The 15,702-nt window shown below is 36.8% G+C and overlaps 2 protein-coding genes across 2 annotated transcripts; both read left to right on the top strand.

Annotated features, from left to right (window-relative positions):
• The first annotated feature begins 373 nt into the window (after positions 1-373).
• LOC127510164 (uncharacterized) lies at positions 374-6,087 on the top strand. The gene is made up of 4 exons (XM_051889667.1): positions 374-669; positions 1,293-1,397; positions 5,017-5,921; positions 6,079-6,087. Exons 2-4 carry the CDS (start codon positions 1,349-1,351, stop codon positions 6,085-6,087), a joined length of 963 nt encoding a protein of 320 aa, XP_051745627.1. The 5' UTR covers positions 374-669; positions 1,293-1,348.
• A 1,303-nt stretch (positions 6,088-7,390) lies between these two features.
• LOC127509337 (interferon-induced very large GTPase 1-like) lies at positions 7,391-12,857 on the top strand. The gene has a single exon (XM_051887963.1). It carries the CDS (start codon positions 7,568-7,570, stop codon positions 12,215-12,217), a length of 4,650 nt encoding a protein of 1,549 aa, XP_051743923.1. The 5' UTR covers positions 7,391-7,567; the 3' UTR covers positions 12,218-12,857.
• The last annotated feature ends 2,845 nt before the right edge of the window (positions 12,858-15,702 follow it).

Below are 15,702 nucleotides of genomic sequence, written 5' to 3'. Positions count from 1 at the left end.
AATGATTTAGATTCACAGTTTCTAGTATTTCTGGCCTACAGGTTTTACAATTTTATTTCATTGATTTGTAAATAATCAGCACTGTAGTTCTGAGTTCAGGTGTAGTTCAACACAAATGTGGGAAAGGCTATCATTTCCACTTAGCTTCAAATGATGAAAATGGCCCATGTATTTCAAAAAGAAATAGGAGCATGATAATCATTTCAAACTATTTGGTATGTAATGTAAATTTGTGCTTATAGGAACACCACACTTTCATTTCAATACTGGCTGCATAAGTCTACAATAAGAAGACTTAATTTAGACTTTTGCAGCCAGAAAGAAGGAAATAGTGTGGCATGCTTTTTCTTAGTGTCCGTTTCCATGGTGTTGAGAATGTCTTGTGTGTTAATGGTTAACATACTCTGGGCTAGATAAACTTACTCACAGATGTGTTTTTAAATTCCCCATGGCATAAACTGACAGAAATCAAATTAAAACACAGGAGGAAGTGGGTGAGGCTGACAGGTTCATAGATTGTAATCAGAACAAAAATGCGTTCAGGAACATTTCCTGAAAAATAGCAGTATAAATATGACTAAAAATCAAGAGCTCTTCAGACTTCAACTGAAGACATTACCTGACGACTTCTTTTCTTAACATACCCAAGACACGCATAGATCCCATGAGGTGAGACATGACTTTAAAATCATACAAACAGGATTTTTTTTTTTTTTTTTTTGGAGCTGTTTATACACTTATTTAATTGATTTAGCTTTTTTTTATTATTATTAATTAAATGTCTTATTGGTGTTCAAATAGAGAAATGAACGTTTCACTTGTTCAAGGCTTTGTATTACATGCTAATTTTGAACTATGATTATGAATAGGGTTTGTTCACCCAAAAATAAAAATTCTGTCATAATTTACATCATTTACCCTCATGTCGTTCCAAACCCGTAAGACTTTCGTTCATCTTCGAAACAAAAATGAAGATTTTTTAAATGAAATCTGAGAGATTTCTGTCCCTCCATTGACTGTCCTCACAACTACCACTTTGACGCTTTAAAAAGTTCATAAAAAGATTGTAAAACGAATCCATACGAATTTAGCGTTTAGTCCAAATTTTCTAAAGAGAAAACAGATTGTATGTAATTTTGTAATCACGTGTATAGATAGTGCAACTCTATCCAGACTGTATAAGCCTCGCTCATCTCAGGATTGCAAGGATTGTGCATAATTTTAATTGCATGAGCCACACTTATAATGCAGGTAATAATAATAATAATAATAATTTAACACCTTTTTTTCAGGTATTTCACAAACACAGTGAGCTGTGTGTAAAGGTTTGAAACACAAAAAGGGACAAATGTCTTCAGACAGAACTCATGGGCAGCGTCCATCGCCTTCTCCCTCAAGTAAGTGCTTATTTTGAATAAGTAATTACTTCACGACCACTAAAAATGTATATAGTATGAGTGTGTGTATGTACTACATTCTCTATGTTGTTACTGTCATGATGGGACCTAACAGCATCAGTTGTGTCGTTTCACAGCCATTCACAAATTCTCTCCTGTCTCATGAGATAGTAAAGTGTCCATCGTATCAGAGATTGTCTTATTATAGGAAGATGAGAGGATCTGTATCTCTTACCAATGAAAAAGTGTAACGTCGAAACTTGAATCACGAGAGGCAGCTCATCCTATCGTATAATGGCAGTGACTTCAGCGTCCAGTGTTCAGAGTGTTATGGCAGTCATTTACAGTTTACAGTAGGCCTACACACAGTTTCTTGTTGATCAGTTCATTGGTCTTGTTAATAAATGTTCTATATTTGGTGTTATATTGCTGGTAAACATACAGTGGGGTGACCAGATGTCCCTATTTTCTGGGAACAGTCACAGTTTTTGGTGTTCTGTCCCCTACTGGAGCTGCCCCAGAAAAGTTTATTATTCAGATAAACGCTGATGTCTACGTTACCGATCAAAACAGAATAAATCACCATTTGAAAGTAACTGGTGCTTCAAATAACGACTATATCGATTGCATTGTTACATCACTAGGTGGCAACAAATTACTGTTAAAATTGTATCACTGAATCATTCTTTTAGAATAGGGATGGGCTTTTTTCACAGTTTCACATGTTCATGTTGAGAAAAACAATAATATCCACATGCTCGGGTGAGAAAATGTGCTGCGCTGGCAGTCGCAGAAACACAAAGATAACGGTGTGCTAAGCTAAGTTTCTAACAGCAGCACTTTGTGTTTTCTGTCTCCCTCGACGAAACTTAAACGGAAGTTTATGTCTCGAGATTATTTTGCTATCTGATAAGTTATCTTCTCTGCTCACTCGGGGTACAGCTGCGCTTACCTGTCGTGAATGCAGCGATGGACAGCTGTCTTTCCTCATTCGACTGCTGTTTGGATTTCATGTGCTTTCTCAATATGGTGGTGATATTATGATAATTCGGTTTCATTAATTCATTTGGTCAAAAGTAATTCCATTTTGTAAGATCATTTTCATCTAAGAAATTCCAAACTTCACGAGGCAGACGTCAACATTATGTGACGATCAAATACAATAAACTTGTCAAACACGCTCCACAGCGCCACCCAGTGCATTTAGTTATAACTGCGAGTTTTAGTGGTTAGGATTGATCATGGATTCACTGCATTTACGGCCATCAAAACAACATAGTAAAATTCTAATAGTATTTTTATTTTTCGAATATTCATTTCAGATCGAATATTCGACTATTTGTGCACACCCCTATTTTAGAAACAAGTGAAGTCTTTATGAATCCAATTTTCACAAATATTCTGTTTCAACTTCACAATTTGTGGTAACACTTTACAATAAGGTTCATTTGTTAACATTAGTTAATGTATTAACTAACATGAACTAACCATGAGCAATATATTTGTTACTGTATTTGTTAACCTTAGTTAATAAATATACAGCTGTTCATATTGTTCATGTTAGTTTACAGTGCATTAACTAATGTTAACAAATACAACTCTTGAGAATGTTATAGATGTTCCCTTTGTCAAGGTCCAGCTGGTGCATTTATTTTATTTTATAAAAGAGTTTTAGGTCATTTGACCCATCTCATACTATAACCTCATACCTCTAAGCAACAGTTATGATTAGAGGATAAAGAAAAGAGGACAGGATATGACATGGTTAATTTGTACATCATTGTAATGTTCAATCATTAACACTTATGGCACTTTTTGGCAAGTCTTAATTTGTGTTTTTTTTAAATATCGCACTAAATATCGTATTGTGGACTGTATACCGAGGTATTAGCATACCGTGAGATTTTGATATTGTTACATCCCTAGTAATAGTGTTTTAGTGAATTGTATTAACACCAGACCAAAAATCCTAATAATCAAACTAAATCATAATAATAATTATTAATGTAATAATATAGAGAACCCACAACTAGTAAAAAGCAAAACATTCCGAAATGTATTGTCCCTAGATAATAACAAATTAATTTTCAGTTAAATTTTGTTCACTCTAATAGGAAATGTCCCCGTTGTCCATTTCAGAAATCTGTTTACCTTAACGTACACTAGGACTGCAATGTTTGTGGAATTACTGAATTATTGTGCTTTACTGAGCGGTAAAAAGAGCGTGAACTACTCTGAGAGCTGCAGATTACTGATCACTATAGTGTGCATAAAACCACATTTAAAGTGGAAGTGAAGTTGCAACCGTCTTTTCTCCAGTGTTTTGACGTATTTCCAAGTGAAACGAAATATTGAATAGAGGGCAGGGTTTTACTTTAGCGCACCTCCTCTCCATCTCTCGCTCATAGCAGACTAACGCTTGGAAGAGAGGGGGTTAAAGGATTAGTTCACTTTCAAATGAAAATTAGCCCAAGCTTTACTCACCCTCAAGCCATCCTAGGTGTATAAGACTTTCGTCTTTCTGATTAACATAATCAGAGAAATATTAATAAATAACCTGACGCATCCAAGCTTTATAATGGCAGTGAACGGGATCAACGAGTATGAGCTGAAGAAAATGCATCCATCCACATCCATCCATCATAAACATGTACTCCACACGGCTCCTGGGGGTTAATAAAGGCCTTCTGAAATGAAGCGAACTGCAAGAGTTTTACACTTTCTCCAGAAAGCGGTCTGGATATATTATATTAGATATATTACTTCATAACTTGCTTAAATATGGATACTTTTTTTACACAAACACATCGCTTCACTTCAAAAGGCCTTTATTAATCCCCCCGAGGCTGTGTGGAGTACACGTTTATAAAGGATGGATGCACTTTCTTCAGCTCATACTTATGACCCCTGTTCACTGCCATTATAAAGCTCGGATGCATCAGGATATTTATTAATATGTCTCCGATTGTGTTCATCAGAAAGAAGAAAGTCATATACACCTAGGATGGCTTGAGGGTGAGTAAAGCTTGGGCTAATTTTCGTTTGAAAGTGAACTAACCCTTTAACTTATCCATTCTGGCAGGTAATCATGGTGATCCAGTGTGAAATGTATAAATAATTTTAATAGCATGGCCATTCAAAACCCTAGGGTCTACCATGTGCATAGTGAAGCTATCAATGACAATCAATTTGGATGGAAATTAATGTAAACACAGATATCGAACACCACTTGCATCTAAAGTGAATGTAAACAGACTGGCCAAAAAAAACGGATATGGTCAAAAGATTGGATCTGTGTATTAAGTCTTGCAGTGTAACTGCAGCCCTAGTCCATCATGTGTGAGTTCCCCATACCTACCATCCAGCGAGGTGTGTGCTTCAGCCATCCGTGATTCCCCACATCTGTAAGAAAGACATTTCTGGTTTTATCCATTTTCCATTAATTGAAAGTATCATCGGACTGTCTGCTCACCTGTCCTGTCAATAAAACATCCTGTTCATGGTATCTCTCTGTCTGTGTTCCATAACACTTATACAAGTGTGAGCATATTTTAAGATTTGTTTTTGTTTTTTGTTTTTTCTATGATGATATAAGTTTCCATTCCTTTATATGTTGCAGGTGCAGAAGCCGCCAAAGCAGCATCTGCAAATGCAGCAGCAGGAGAAGGCATGGAAAGTCTACAATCACAACTGCTAGGAAAAACATGGAAACAATCACCATTAAAATTAACAGTAATAATGGCACTGACAGTTGCAGCAGCTGAAATAATAATAGATATGGCAGGACCAGCAGTTTTTAACAGAGTTGTAGGACCAGTAGCAGGGGCAGTAACAGGAGCAGGACTATGCATTTTAAGATCACTAAGGGAAGCAGGGGTGAGAGAAGAAGCAGTAACAGTGGGAGCAGCAGCAGTAGCTGGAGGCATAGCAGGAACAGTAGCAGCAGAAATATTGCAATTATTATCAGGAGCACAATCACAAAGAGGATCAGCAGTTATTGGAACAATGGCAGGAGCTGCAATAATAGCAGTATCAGGACTACATATGCAACTGCTAATAGATACAGTAAAGTGGGTACTAGCTCTAGTAGAAAGAGAAATATCAGCAATACAATGGGGTACAAAAGTAACAAAACTAGCATCGCTCACAGCAACAGTAATCGGAGTATCAAAATCAGCAATAGCAGCTGTATTGAAAATGTCACAGACAGCAGCGTTGAGTATAGCAGCCGCAGCAGCAGCAGGAGCAGAAGCATCAGGTGTAGCAGCAGAAGGATCAACAGCATCAGGTGTAGCAGCAACAGTAATCAGAGTATCAAAATCAGCAGTGGCGATACTAGCTCTTATAAAAAGAGAAATATCAGCAATACAGTGGTCTACAAAATTAACACAACTAGCATTGCTCACAGCAACAGTAATCAGAGTATCAAAACTAGCAATAGCAGCTATATTGAAAGGGGCAGGAGCATCAGGAACAGTGGAAAGACTTGTGGCAGGATTGGGAATTAATGGAGCACCAGTGACGGTAAGAGTGCAATTTTTACCAAAATAACTGCTTTCACTATTATTAATTATGAAACCTGTTTTCAAATGTTTGCATTTTCATGCCCCCAAATGCTGCTGTCATGTAAATGAACAGCCAATCACATAAGAAGTTTTCTGTTTTCATTCATGCCATTAAGGGTGTTTAACTCTTGCAAAAACAAACAGTTTTATTGGCTAATGGTAAGCCAAACAGCCAAACAGCCAAACACAAACCCCCAGTTTCACAGACAGAGCTTAAGCTAGTCCTGGACTAAAATGCATGTTTGAGCTGTTTTAACTGAAAGCAACTTCTACTGACATTTCTTAAAATATGTCACTGCAATTGTTTTGTCTCAAGATGCACACCAGTAATGTTTTTTTTAGTGTACATTTATAAAAGATACTTAAATATCTTAATTGAACTAAGGACTAATCCTGGCTTAGGCTAAGCCCTGTCTGTGAAACCGGGCCAAAGTGTTTAACAGGTATTTAATAGGCCTATAATTGAAATTGGATGCTGTATCCTCATTATTGTTCACTCAGACTATCAAAGTCTAAGTTTCAAAGAACATTCCAACTTCAAAAAGTTCATAAAAACATTGTAAAAGTAATATATTTGAAATGACCATATAGTCCTCTTAAGAGACATGATTGCTTTATATGATGAAGAGATTTAAATAAGACACACATACTGTACATAAAGCATATCAGATACATGATGTTGACACTCTTTCATATGAAATACAATACTATATTGAATCACTTATTGATGCACATAGTTTTGAACTTGTCCATCCTTCAATAAACTCAGGTTCAGAGACAGTGGCATTTTAGCTTGCTTGACCATCTCTATTGAATTAATCACATTTATGTTCAGTTTGCAAGCTGTAAAATGACACCAAACAAAATCAGAATCTTTCATCAGAAAGTTGCAAAAAGTTTAAAACTAACCAAGTTCTGCGATCCCAGTGGCACCTAGTGGAATTACAAAAATAAAGCATATTTTTTCAACAGTTAAACGCGAACTGTAAAGACATACTAGACACATTTTAGCTGTGTTGCTATGTTTCAAGAGTAAGCAACTGAGTAGGCTAACACTGTCTAGAGAGAATGCTAGCATCTTGCCTATAATAACCTATCCAATGTGTCAACTCATATACCTCACAATAGGGAAGAAAAGACAATTGCAACTTCCCTTTCATGTCTACTTTACACATTATACACACATTACACTGACAGTGATGGGCAAACTCCATTCATACATAGTGGGATTCAGTTGTGTCATATAATCAAATAAGCAAGTTTGTGATTGATCAAGTAATGTTTGATCATAAATGAAATTTACAGATGAAACTTGATGGCCAAACATTAATTGATCCATCACAATCTTGCTTATTTGAATATGTGACCCGACTGAAGGCCTAATTGCAGTGAATTTAGACTTGCACTTCTGTAACGGGGGGAAGTTTAAAAGAAAAAGCATTGACACAATCACATGGCCTTTCTCATTATCAATACTGAATATGATTCCATGTGAATTAAACAAAATAAATCTGTTATTACTGGTCTATTAAACAGAGAGATAACATAGACCCTGGAGCAGCAGGAGATCAAGACCTACAGCAGGAAAAGAGTGAAAGTAAAGAAATGGAGCATCTATTTCACAGACTTCATCTTCACAGGAACAACAAACTGAGAGCTGCAGATGTTCTTCAGATAACTAAACATTCATTACAGACCCACGAGTCTTGTGCTGAGGAGGAGCTGATTCAGACTTTCCTACAAAAACTACTGATGATGAACTACAGAGCAAGATACATAAATGTTAATAAGGCCAGTGAACATGATAGAACACAACAAAGACACACAAACTCATCTGAAGACATTGGAGATATATTCAAAGTAGTGTCATTGTCTAATGAAGGAAAAAGTCAGTTTGATCTCATTCACCCGATGGATGTTCAGATGGCCGTCTTTCATTGTGCTGATGGTTTCCTGAAGCAGCTGATAGTCACTAAACTGTCCCAGTGTCAGTACGCTCTGCCTCTGCTTGTTCCTGATCCATTCACACAACAGATTGAGTTTCCTCTCTGGACATTCAGACAAATCAACAAGAGCTGGAAGATGAGAAACATCAACAATGAAATCATCAGTCAAAACCAGCCGATCTACAAGGCACAAACTCCAATGGTGTCTTTCTTCAGGTTTGGCTCTGTGTCTTCATCCAAGTCTCAGCTGATGAACAGTCTGATCAATGAGAAACACAACACGTTCTTCCACAGGAACTGCCCAGGCAGCAGCAGAACCAGAGTCCTGATGGATGGAGTGGTGGAGATCGCCTGGTTCTGCCCCTCTGGATCATATGATGATAAATTCAATGACTGTGTTGCGTTCTGTAATCTACACGGTGATGTAGGAGACCATGAGAAACAGCTGGAGATCCTCACTGAAATGGCCTCAGTCAATGTTGTTCTTCTGCCACAGCTGGACATGAATGACAGAAGTGCAGAAAAGATCCAGAACCTGTTCAGAATCACAAAGCCGCTTATTTGTCTATTTACGGAGGAGGAATCTACTGTAGTGAAGATGAAGAAAGGGAAATTCAAGATTGGTCTGAAAGACAGAAATCAATCAGATGTATCTGAAGAACTCAGAAGAGTTATAAATGATTGTCTCTCAGAATCATCTTCCATTTTCACACTTAAAGACGTGTCTAAACACTCAGATATCAGAGTAGATGAGGAAAATGATGAAGACTGCAGGAGAGGAAGAGAAGCAGCACAGCAGATGATGAGTTTACTGGAGAAGAAAGATCTGACAGAAATCAAAGAATCATTTCTGCCTCATCAGGGGAAACTGTGGCATCAGTGGAGTCAGAAGAACAAAGAACTACATCGACCTCAAGCAGATATGTCAGAAATGGAAATAAGTAGAAAAAAAACAGAGATGAATAACATCCGTACACAGCAACATGAATCTAACAGTGGAGGATTTATGAAATTCTTTATTGAAGAAATGACCTCTAATGATAAACATGATATGTTTTTTCTTAAATGGCTCAGAATTCTCCTGGATGAATATATCTCAGCTGACCTTTCAGCTCTACACCACAAGTATAATGAAAAGTGGTCAACAGTTGTAAAACTAAAAGAGAGTCATGATAAATCTGAGCAACTCAAGACTGAACAAACTGAACTTGAGAAAATATCTGAAGAGCTTCAAGCTGCAACCTTTGGTATGGAGCACATCATGAGGGAGATCGGCCAAATATATGAATCATGTTCATCTGTGAGGAAGAACAAGAAAGATTTGCAGGTTCACTTCTCTTCTCTCCCGAGTCGTGCAGCGGCGATGATGATCTCTGGATTTCCACTGGAGCTGATGGATGGAGATGCTGCGCATGTTCCTCTGATCTGGATCTCTGCTGTTCTAGATGAACTCATCAAGAAACTGGGAGACCAGAGAGTCTTTGTGCTGTCAGTTTTAGGGATTCAGAACTCTGGGAAATCCACCATGCTGAATGCCATGTTTGGACTCCAGTTTGCCGTCAGTGCTGGCAGGTGCACCAGAGGAGCTTTCATGCAGCTGGTCAAAGTGTCAGATGAGATGAAAACACAGTTGAACTTTGACTATATTCTGGTTGTTGATACTGAGGGCCTTCATGCTCTAGAACTGGCTGGAAAATCAACAAGAGATCATGACAATGAACTGGCAACATTTGTTGGTGGTCTTGGAAATCTAACATTGATCAATATCTTTGGAGAAAACCCATCTGAGATGCAGGACATTCTTCAGATTGTTGTTCAGGCCTTCATGAGGATGAAGAAGGTCAGACTGAATCCCAGCTGTGTGTTTGTGCATCAGAACATTTCAGATGTCACAGCTGGAGAGAAAAACATGGAGGGAAGGAGACGACTGCAGGAGACACTGGATGAAATGACAAAACTCACTGAAGACTGTGATGCAGAATGTTTCAGTGATGTCATTAGATTTGATGTTCAGAAAGATGTGAAGTATTTTGCTCAGCTCTGGGAGGGCAGCCCACCCATGGCACCACCAAACCCAAACTACTGCAAGAATGTACAAGAACTAAAGACAACTATTATGTCTCATGCCTCAATATCACATGGAATGATGTTGACAGACTTAAAAGATCGTGTTAAAGATCTCTGGGAAGCTTTACTGAAGGAACGATTTGTCTTCAGCTTCAGAAATTCTCTGGAGATTGCAGCCTACAGGAGACTGGAGTCCGAATACAACAAGTGGTCCTGGAATCTTCACACTACCATGAAGGAAACTGAGAACAAACTACACAACAAAATAGAAAATAAAGCCATTCACGAGGTTGATGAAACTGATCTTCAAAGAGAACTGAAGAAGACAAGTGAAGAAGTGGAAAAATCAATTTTAGATTTCTTTGAGAAAGATAAAGATAAACATATACTGATTCACTGGAAAACATCATTTGAAATCAGAATCAATGAGCTTCAGGGAAACATTGTGGAAGAAACCAAGAGGAAATTAACTGAGATTCTTCAGCAGCGACACCTGAAGAAGGAGATTGATGATCAGAGGACACATCATGAAAACACTCTCATTGAAAAGAGCAAAAAGCTTGCCTTAGAACTCAGAAACAAAGCAAATGATGAAAAAACACTGAAGAAAGAGTTTGATTTGTTTTGGGAACAGAGTGTGCAGGAGATCATCAGAGACACTCCTGCAATCAAAGATATTGACATAATGAAAGATGTGAGAGAGATCCTCAGTGACATCTATGGAAGTGTTTCTGTCGACCAATGCAGTAAGAGCGGTGATATTTTTTCTGTGTCCAGTTATTCGGAGTATGTGAAAAAATCAAGAGTTACAGAGAAGGATAAAGCGATGTTAGATTACGGTTCTCTATCTGAAGAGGATGAAGCTCAAATAAGATCATTAGTCATAGATATTGATCACCAAACAGCCAAAGAGATTCAATCATTTAACATTCCAAAGATGGGCTACAACATCAGCTGCATTCAAAAACTCACAGTTACCATCAAGTCAAGAGTTACAAAACATGAAGAAGAATCAGTGAAATATGTGTTCAAGAATGAATTCTTCATTGATTTGGTTTTTTCCATCTGTAAGAGAGCAAAGAAGATTATCACTGACCAACATGGACTGTTCAGGAAAGCCAATGATCCTGTAATATATGTTAAAAAGAAGAGAGAAGAGTACTACAGTATTTTCGAGAAAAACTGTCATGGCGCAACATCAGCTGCCATTTTTGGTGAGATCATCTGTCAGAAACTGAAAGAGCCCATTGAGCAGAGTGTCTACAAGAAGACTGCCAGAGATTTGGCAGATGAAATGAGATCAAACTGTGAATCACTGAATGGAAACAGATCCAATCTGGAGAAACACATCCTCACAAAACTGGCAAATGAGGAGAATTTTGACAAATACATGAACTACATTGATAATCCCAGAGATCACTTCAAGAGCTTCATCAGAGATGAAGTCAGTCGGTACATCACTGAGTTCAGTGTCAGTGTTTTACCCAAGATGAAGAAGAACATTGAACTCCTGCAGCAGAAGATCATGAAAGCAGCACATGAATCTACTGAACATGTTCAAGTGAACAGAGGAGATGTTGGTTTGTGGTTGAAGCGTTTCACACAGCAGCTCTCAGATGTGCTGATCTTCTCTGAAAAAGACCTCAGTGGAGTGAATCATGATGATGTTGATGATTTCAACCTCCTAGAAGATGTGATAAGAAACAAACTTTCTGTTATAATGTCTGATATCAGCAGAATTAACAGAGAGACATTTGATGAAAAACTGGACCTTAAGGAAAGACCAGATGAGCTTCTGATTGATCACTTCTGTCAGTGCTGTTGGGTTCAGTGTCCATTCTGTGCAGCCATCTGCACCAAAACCATTGAAAACCATGATGGAGATCACATTGTTCCTTTCCATCGTGTTAATGGACTGAATGGGTGGTTTTATAGAAGAACAACAAACCTGTCTACTAGCATCTGCACATCAGCAGTAGCAAGTGATAAATCTTTTTATCCCAATGCCTCAGATGATAAAGTCCTCTGGAGAGAATACAGAAAAGCAGGAGGAGTTTTTGCGAAGTGGAGCATCACACCTGACCTCTCTGAACTGCCCTACTGGAAGTGGTTTGTGTGCAGATTCCAGAAAGATCTGGAAAAATACTACAAGAAAACATTTGAGGGGAGTGGTGAGATTCCAGATGAATGGAGAAATCATAAAAAACAAGATGCTATTCAGAGTTTGGATAAATGCTTTTGACGGATCTAAGAATTCTCAATAACAACCTCTGTGTCTTTTTATTTTCTTTGTTTTTGATATGATTTAACTTTTTAATCACTTATAATCATTAGTCATTTATGTAATTCTCATTTGACTTATTTTATCATTTATTATTCATATTATTTGATTTACATCATTTAATCATTTATTCATATTATTATTATCTGATTTACATCATTTAATCATTTTATTATAATTAAGTTCTGTCAGTTTATATTTGTATTTTTTATACTATACTTATTTTCTTGCTCTTGCAATGCTTGCTTTTGCTGTTTAACCTTAAGATTGTGTGCAAAAAGGGATGTTTGTCTACATGAATGAGTGATAAGAGAACGTCTCTATTTCAAGGAGCAAAGAAATATTCAAATGAAGTTTGAGTATTAAAACAACAAAGTCTGAGCTCTGAAACATTATTTCTACCTTTAAAATTCATTTAATTATGCATTGCATTTTAAAGAATAACATTGTAGATTTTTTTGTTTATTGTTTTTTTTAATATTTGCATTTTATTATATTTTATGTTTAAATATATCTGTTTTCTGATATCTGTTTTCTATTTCTGATTATTTTACTTGTAAAAACTAAATAATTGCATTGTGCTGTTACATTGCCTACACTTCCATTTTTGTCAAACGTTCATGTAGCCTATGTTTTTATAACTTCTATAATTGTTTTTTATATAGCCTTATTCAATATTTTTAGTTGAATAAAATCTATTTGGTTATCATATTTAGATCTGTAATATTTAATTATTTTATCATTCACATTTTAAGTTACCTGACAAAACATTTACGGTGTAAACAGTGAATAGTGTAGTAGAAAAAACGACTCTTGCCCTTCACTGAAACACGGCTTGGAACATAAGGTGAACAGCTGTAAAAATGTGATGAATTTGATATTATAAACAAATCTTAATGTGTACCCAAATTACTTAGATTCATTCTGTGCAGCAGGCGCAATGATATTACGCAGCGCCTGTGAGCCCCTGCTTGCACAGGGAGCCTGCCTTGCAACCATGGAGACATTTGTGACACTGCGTAATATCATTGCACCTGCTGCAGCCATGGAACAGCATCAAAGTTCCTTGATTATTACGCCGGAATGAGAGTATAGTTCCTAGTCATATCGGCCTAGAAAATCGCAACTTTTCATTTTCCGTCAGTCTAAGTAAACGATGTAACTACAGAAGAGTCAAGTTTTAAATAGGAAAAATATCGAAACTCTTTGGTCATGTTTAAGCAAGATGCTAAAGGTTTAATCAGATTTAATGAACTATGCTAAACTATGCTAAAAGTGGTACCACCTGACCATGGATTCAAAAATGGTAAAACTCAGCTGTTTAGCTCTACGGCAGAACAGTGTAATAACATTAGTTTCAAAGGTCATTTACACATTTTTATTGCTGAAATCAGTGTATATTCGGACTATAAATTGTTTTTGCAATACTTGGGTTATTATTTAATGTTTGCAAAACAGAAGTAGCAATAGTGTGTTGCTGAAAACACTTTGTGAAGCTGTTTAAAACATATAGCTTACATGACCACTGCTTTCAGTGACAATGCAAAAGCAGGTTTAAATATTCCGGTATGATCGTAATTTCAAAGGTTTAATAGACAACCGAATCGCATTGTCATTTAGGAATAAGGTTGCGTTCTTTTAATGATTAATCGTGCATAACTATAAAAAATTTACCCGTAAATTTACGGTAAAATACTGGCAGCTGTGGTTCCAGCCATTTACTGTAATTTTACAGTTTCAACACTGTTTTTCCATTTTACAGTTTCAACACCGTTTTTCCGTTTTACGGTTTCAATACCGTTTTTCCATTTTACAACTGCGCTGTAATTTCACAGTAAAATACTGGCAGCTGTGGTTCCAGCCATTTACCGTAATTCTATCATTTTAATCGAGCGCAGCGTTAGTTCAGTCAGGCCACGTAGGCATAGTGCTGCGACCAGCTGATGCGGTCAGCTGTCAAATCGCTCCAATCACTACCATTCTCCTATTAGACACAGACATATATACGTGGCATTACTGCTCGGTAAGTATGCTCAAACTGCTCGCAACCCTCCCTCCCTTCCCATTTTAAGCATGAGCATATTACTGTTTTCAAGTCCCGGCTGGCGTGGACCTCACTGCTGAGAGAGCCAAGCTACAGTATAGACGTCCCACTGCAATATCTACACGATTACCGTGTTCGCTTTTAAAGACATTACTAAGTGTCTTAATTGTCTATGTATTTCCAAGCTGATGGTTTCAGAAGGTTAATGTTAAAGCTCTTGTATATGTTCAATTAATTTTGGGGCAAGAACCCCCATAAGGAACCATACCGCCAAAGATAAATTGTGTTCAATAAACTCAAGTAACTTGCCAAAGTGGTCCTGTCTGAAATACTGTTTTACATTGTACTTGCAGCAATGGTTACAGCTATAATTATACAATACAGAAAAATTAAAACAATATAGAAACAATACATAATTAACACATCTCTAGTATATGTAGTATATAATGCAAACAGACATGTCAAACTATTTTTCACTAGATGGAGAGAAAATAAATAAAGAAGAAATAGATTATGGTGCATCATTTGCTATTTATTAAAACAGGCAAAAAATAGGCATTGACAAATTGGCTCAAACTGATTATCAGCATAAATACAAACAATAAGTTAAAGGGTTAGTTCACCCCAAAATTAAAATTCTGTCATTAATTACTCACCCTCATGTCATTCCAAACCCGTAAGGCTTTCGTTCATCTTCCGAACACAAATTAAGATCTTTTTGATGACAGAATGCTGCCAGATTTCCATCCATTGACTGCCTTTGTAACTACCACTTTGATGCTTCAAAAACTTCATAAAGAGATCGGAAAACTAATCCATATGAATCGGGCGGTTTAGGGTATGGAACGACATGAGGGTGTGTAATTAATGACAGAAATTTTATTTTGGGGTGAACTAACCCTTTAAGAAAAGGGAAAATAGCACTTGCTTTAACCAACACAAATCTTTTGGAATTTGTTCAAAAATTAAATGATCATTTTTCATTTACCCTGATGCCATCCCAGCTATCCCACAACTGCCTTTCTTCAGCAGAACACAAACATTTTTAGAATCAGTATCAGAGCCCTGGTGAGAAGCACTCATTTAAAGTTTAAAGAATGTTTTACTTATTGATTTGTTTCTTTAATCACAATGGTGGAAGCCACTTTCTTGCATTGTATGGATCCTACAAAGCTTGAATTTCCTCCCGATTAAAAAAATGCTTTTGTGTTCTGATAAAGTAAGTCATATACACCATTGGATGGCATCAGGGTAAGTAAATAATGAGAATATTTATTTTTGAAGCCAAACAGCAAAAAAACAATGAAAAACAATGTCAAAGTGAAAAGTGTAAATTGTACAGTCCAATAAGAGAAACTGTAAATTAAAGGATTAGTTCACTTTCAAATAAAAACTTCCTGAT

Source organism: Ctenopharyngodon idella, chromosome 3 (genome assembly GCF_019924925.1).
Source record: "Ctenopharyngodon idella isolate HZGC_01 chromosome 3, HZGC01, whole genome shotgun sequence".
Taxonomy (NCBI): domain Eukaryota; kingdom Metazoa; phylum Chordata; class Actinopteri; order Cypriniformes; family Xenocyprididae; genus Ctenopharyngodon; species Ctenopharyngodon idella.
Note: the sequence above shows the minus strand (reverse complement) of the source record. Positions and strands in the feature narration are given on the sequence as shown.

Bases quoted from the DNA above. Each gene is read 5' to 3' on its own strand.
- LOC127510164 (XM_051889667.1), top strand. From the start codon at position 1,349: ATGTCTTCAGACAGAACTCATGGGCAGCGTCCATCGCCTTCTCCCTCA. The intron at 1,398-5,016 runs GTAAGTGCTTAT...TATATGTTGCAG, and splicing joins TCCATCGCCTTCTCCCTCAA to GTGCAGAAGCCGCCAAAGCA.
- LOC127509337 (XM_051887963.1), top strand. From the start codon at position 7,568: ATGGAGCATCTATTTCACAGACTTCATCTTCACAGGAACAACAAACTG.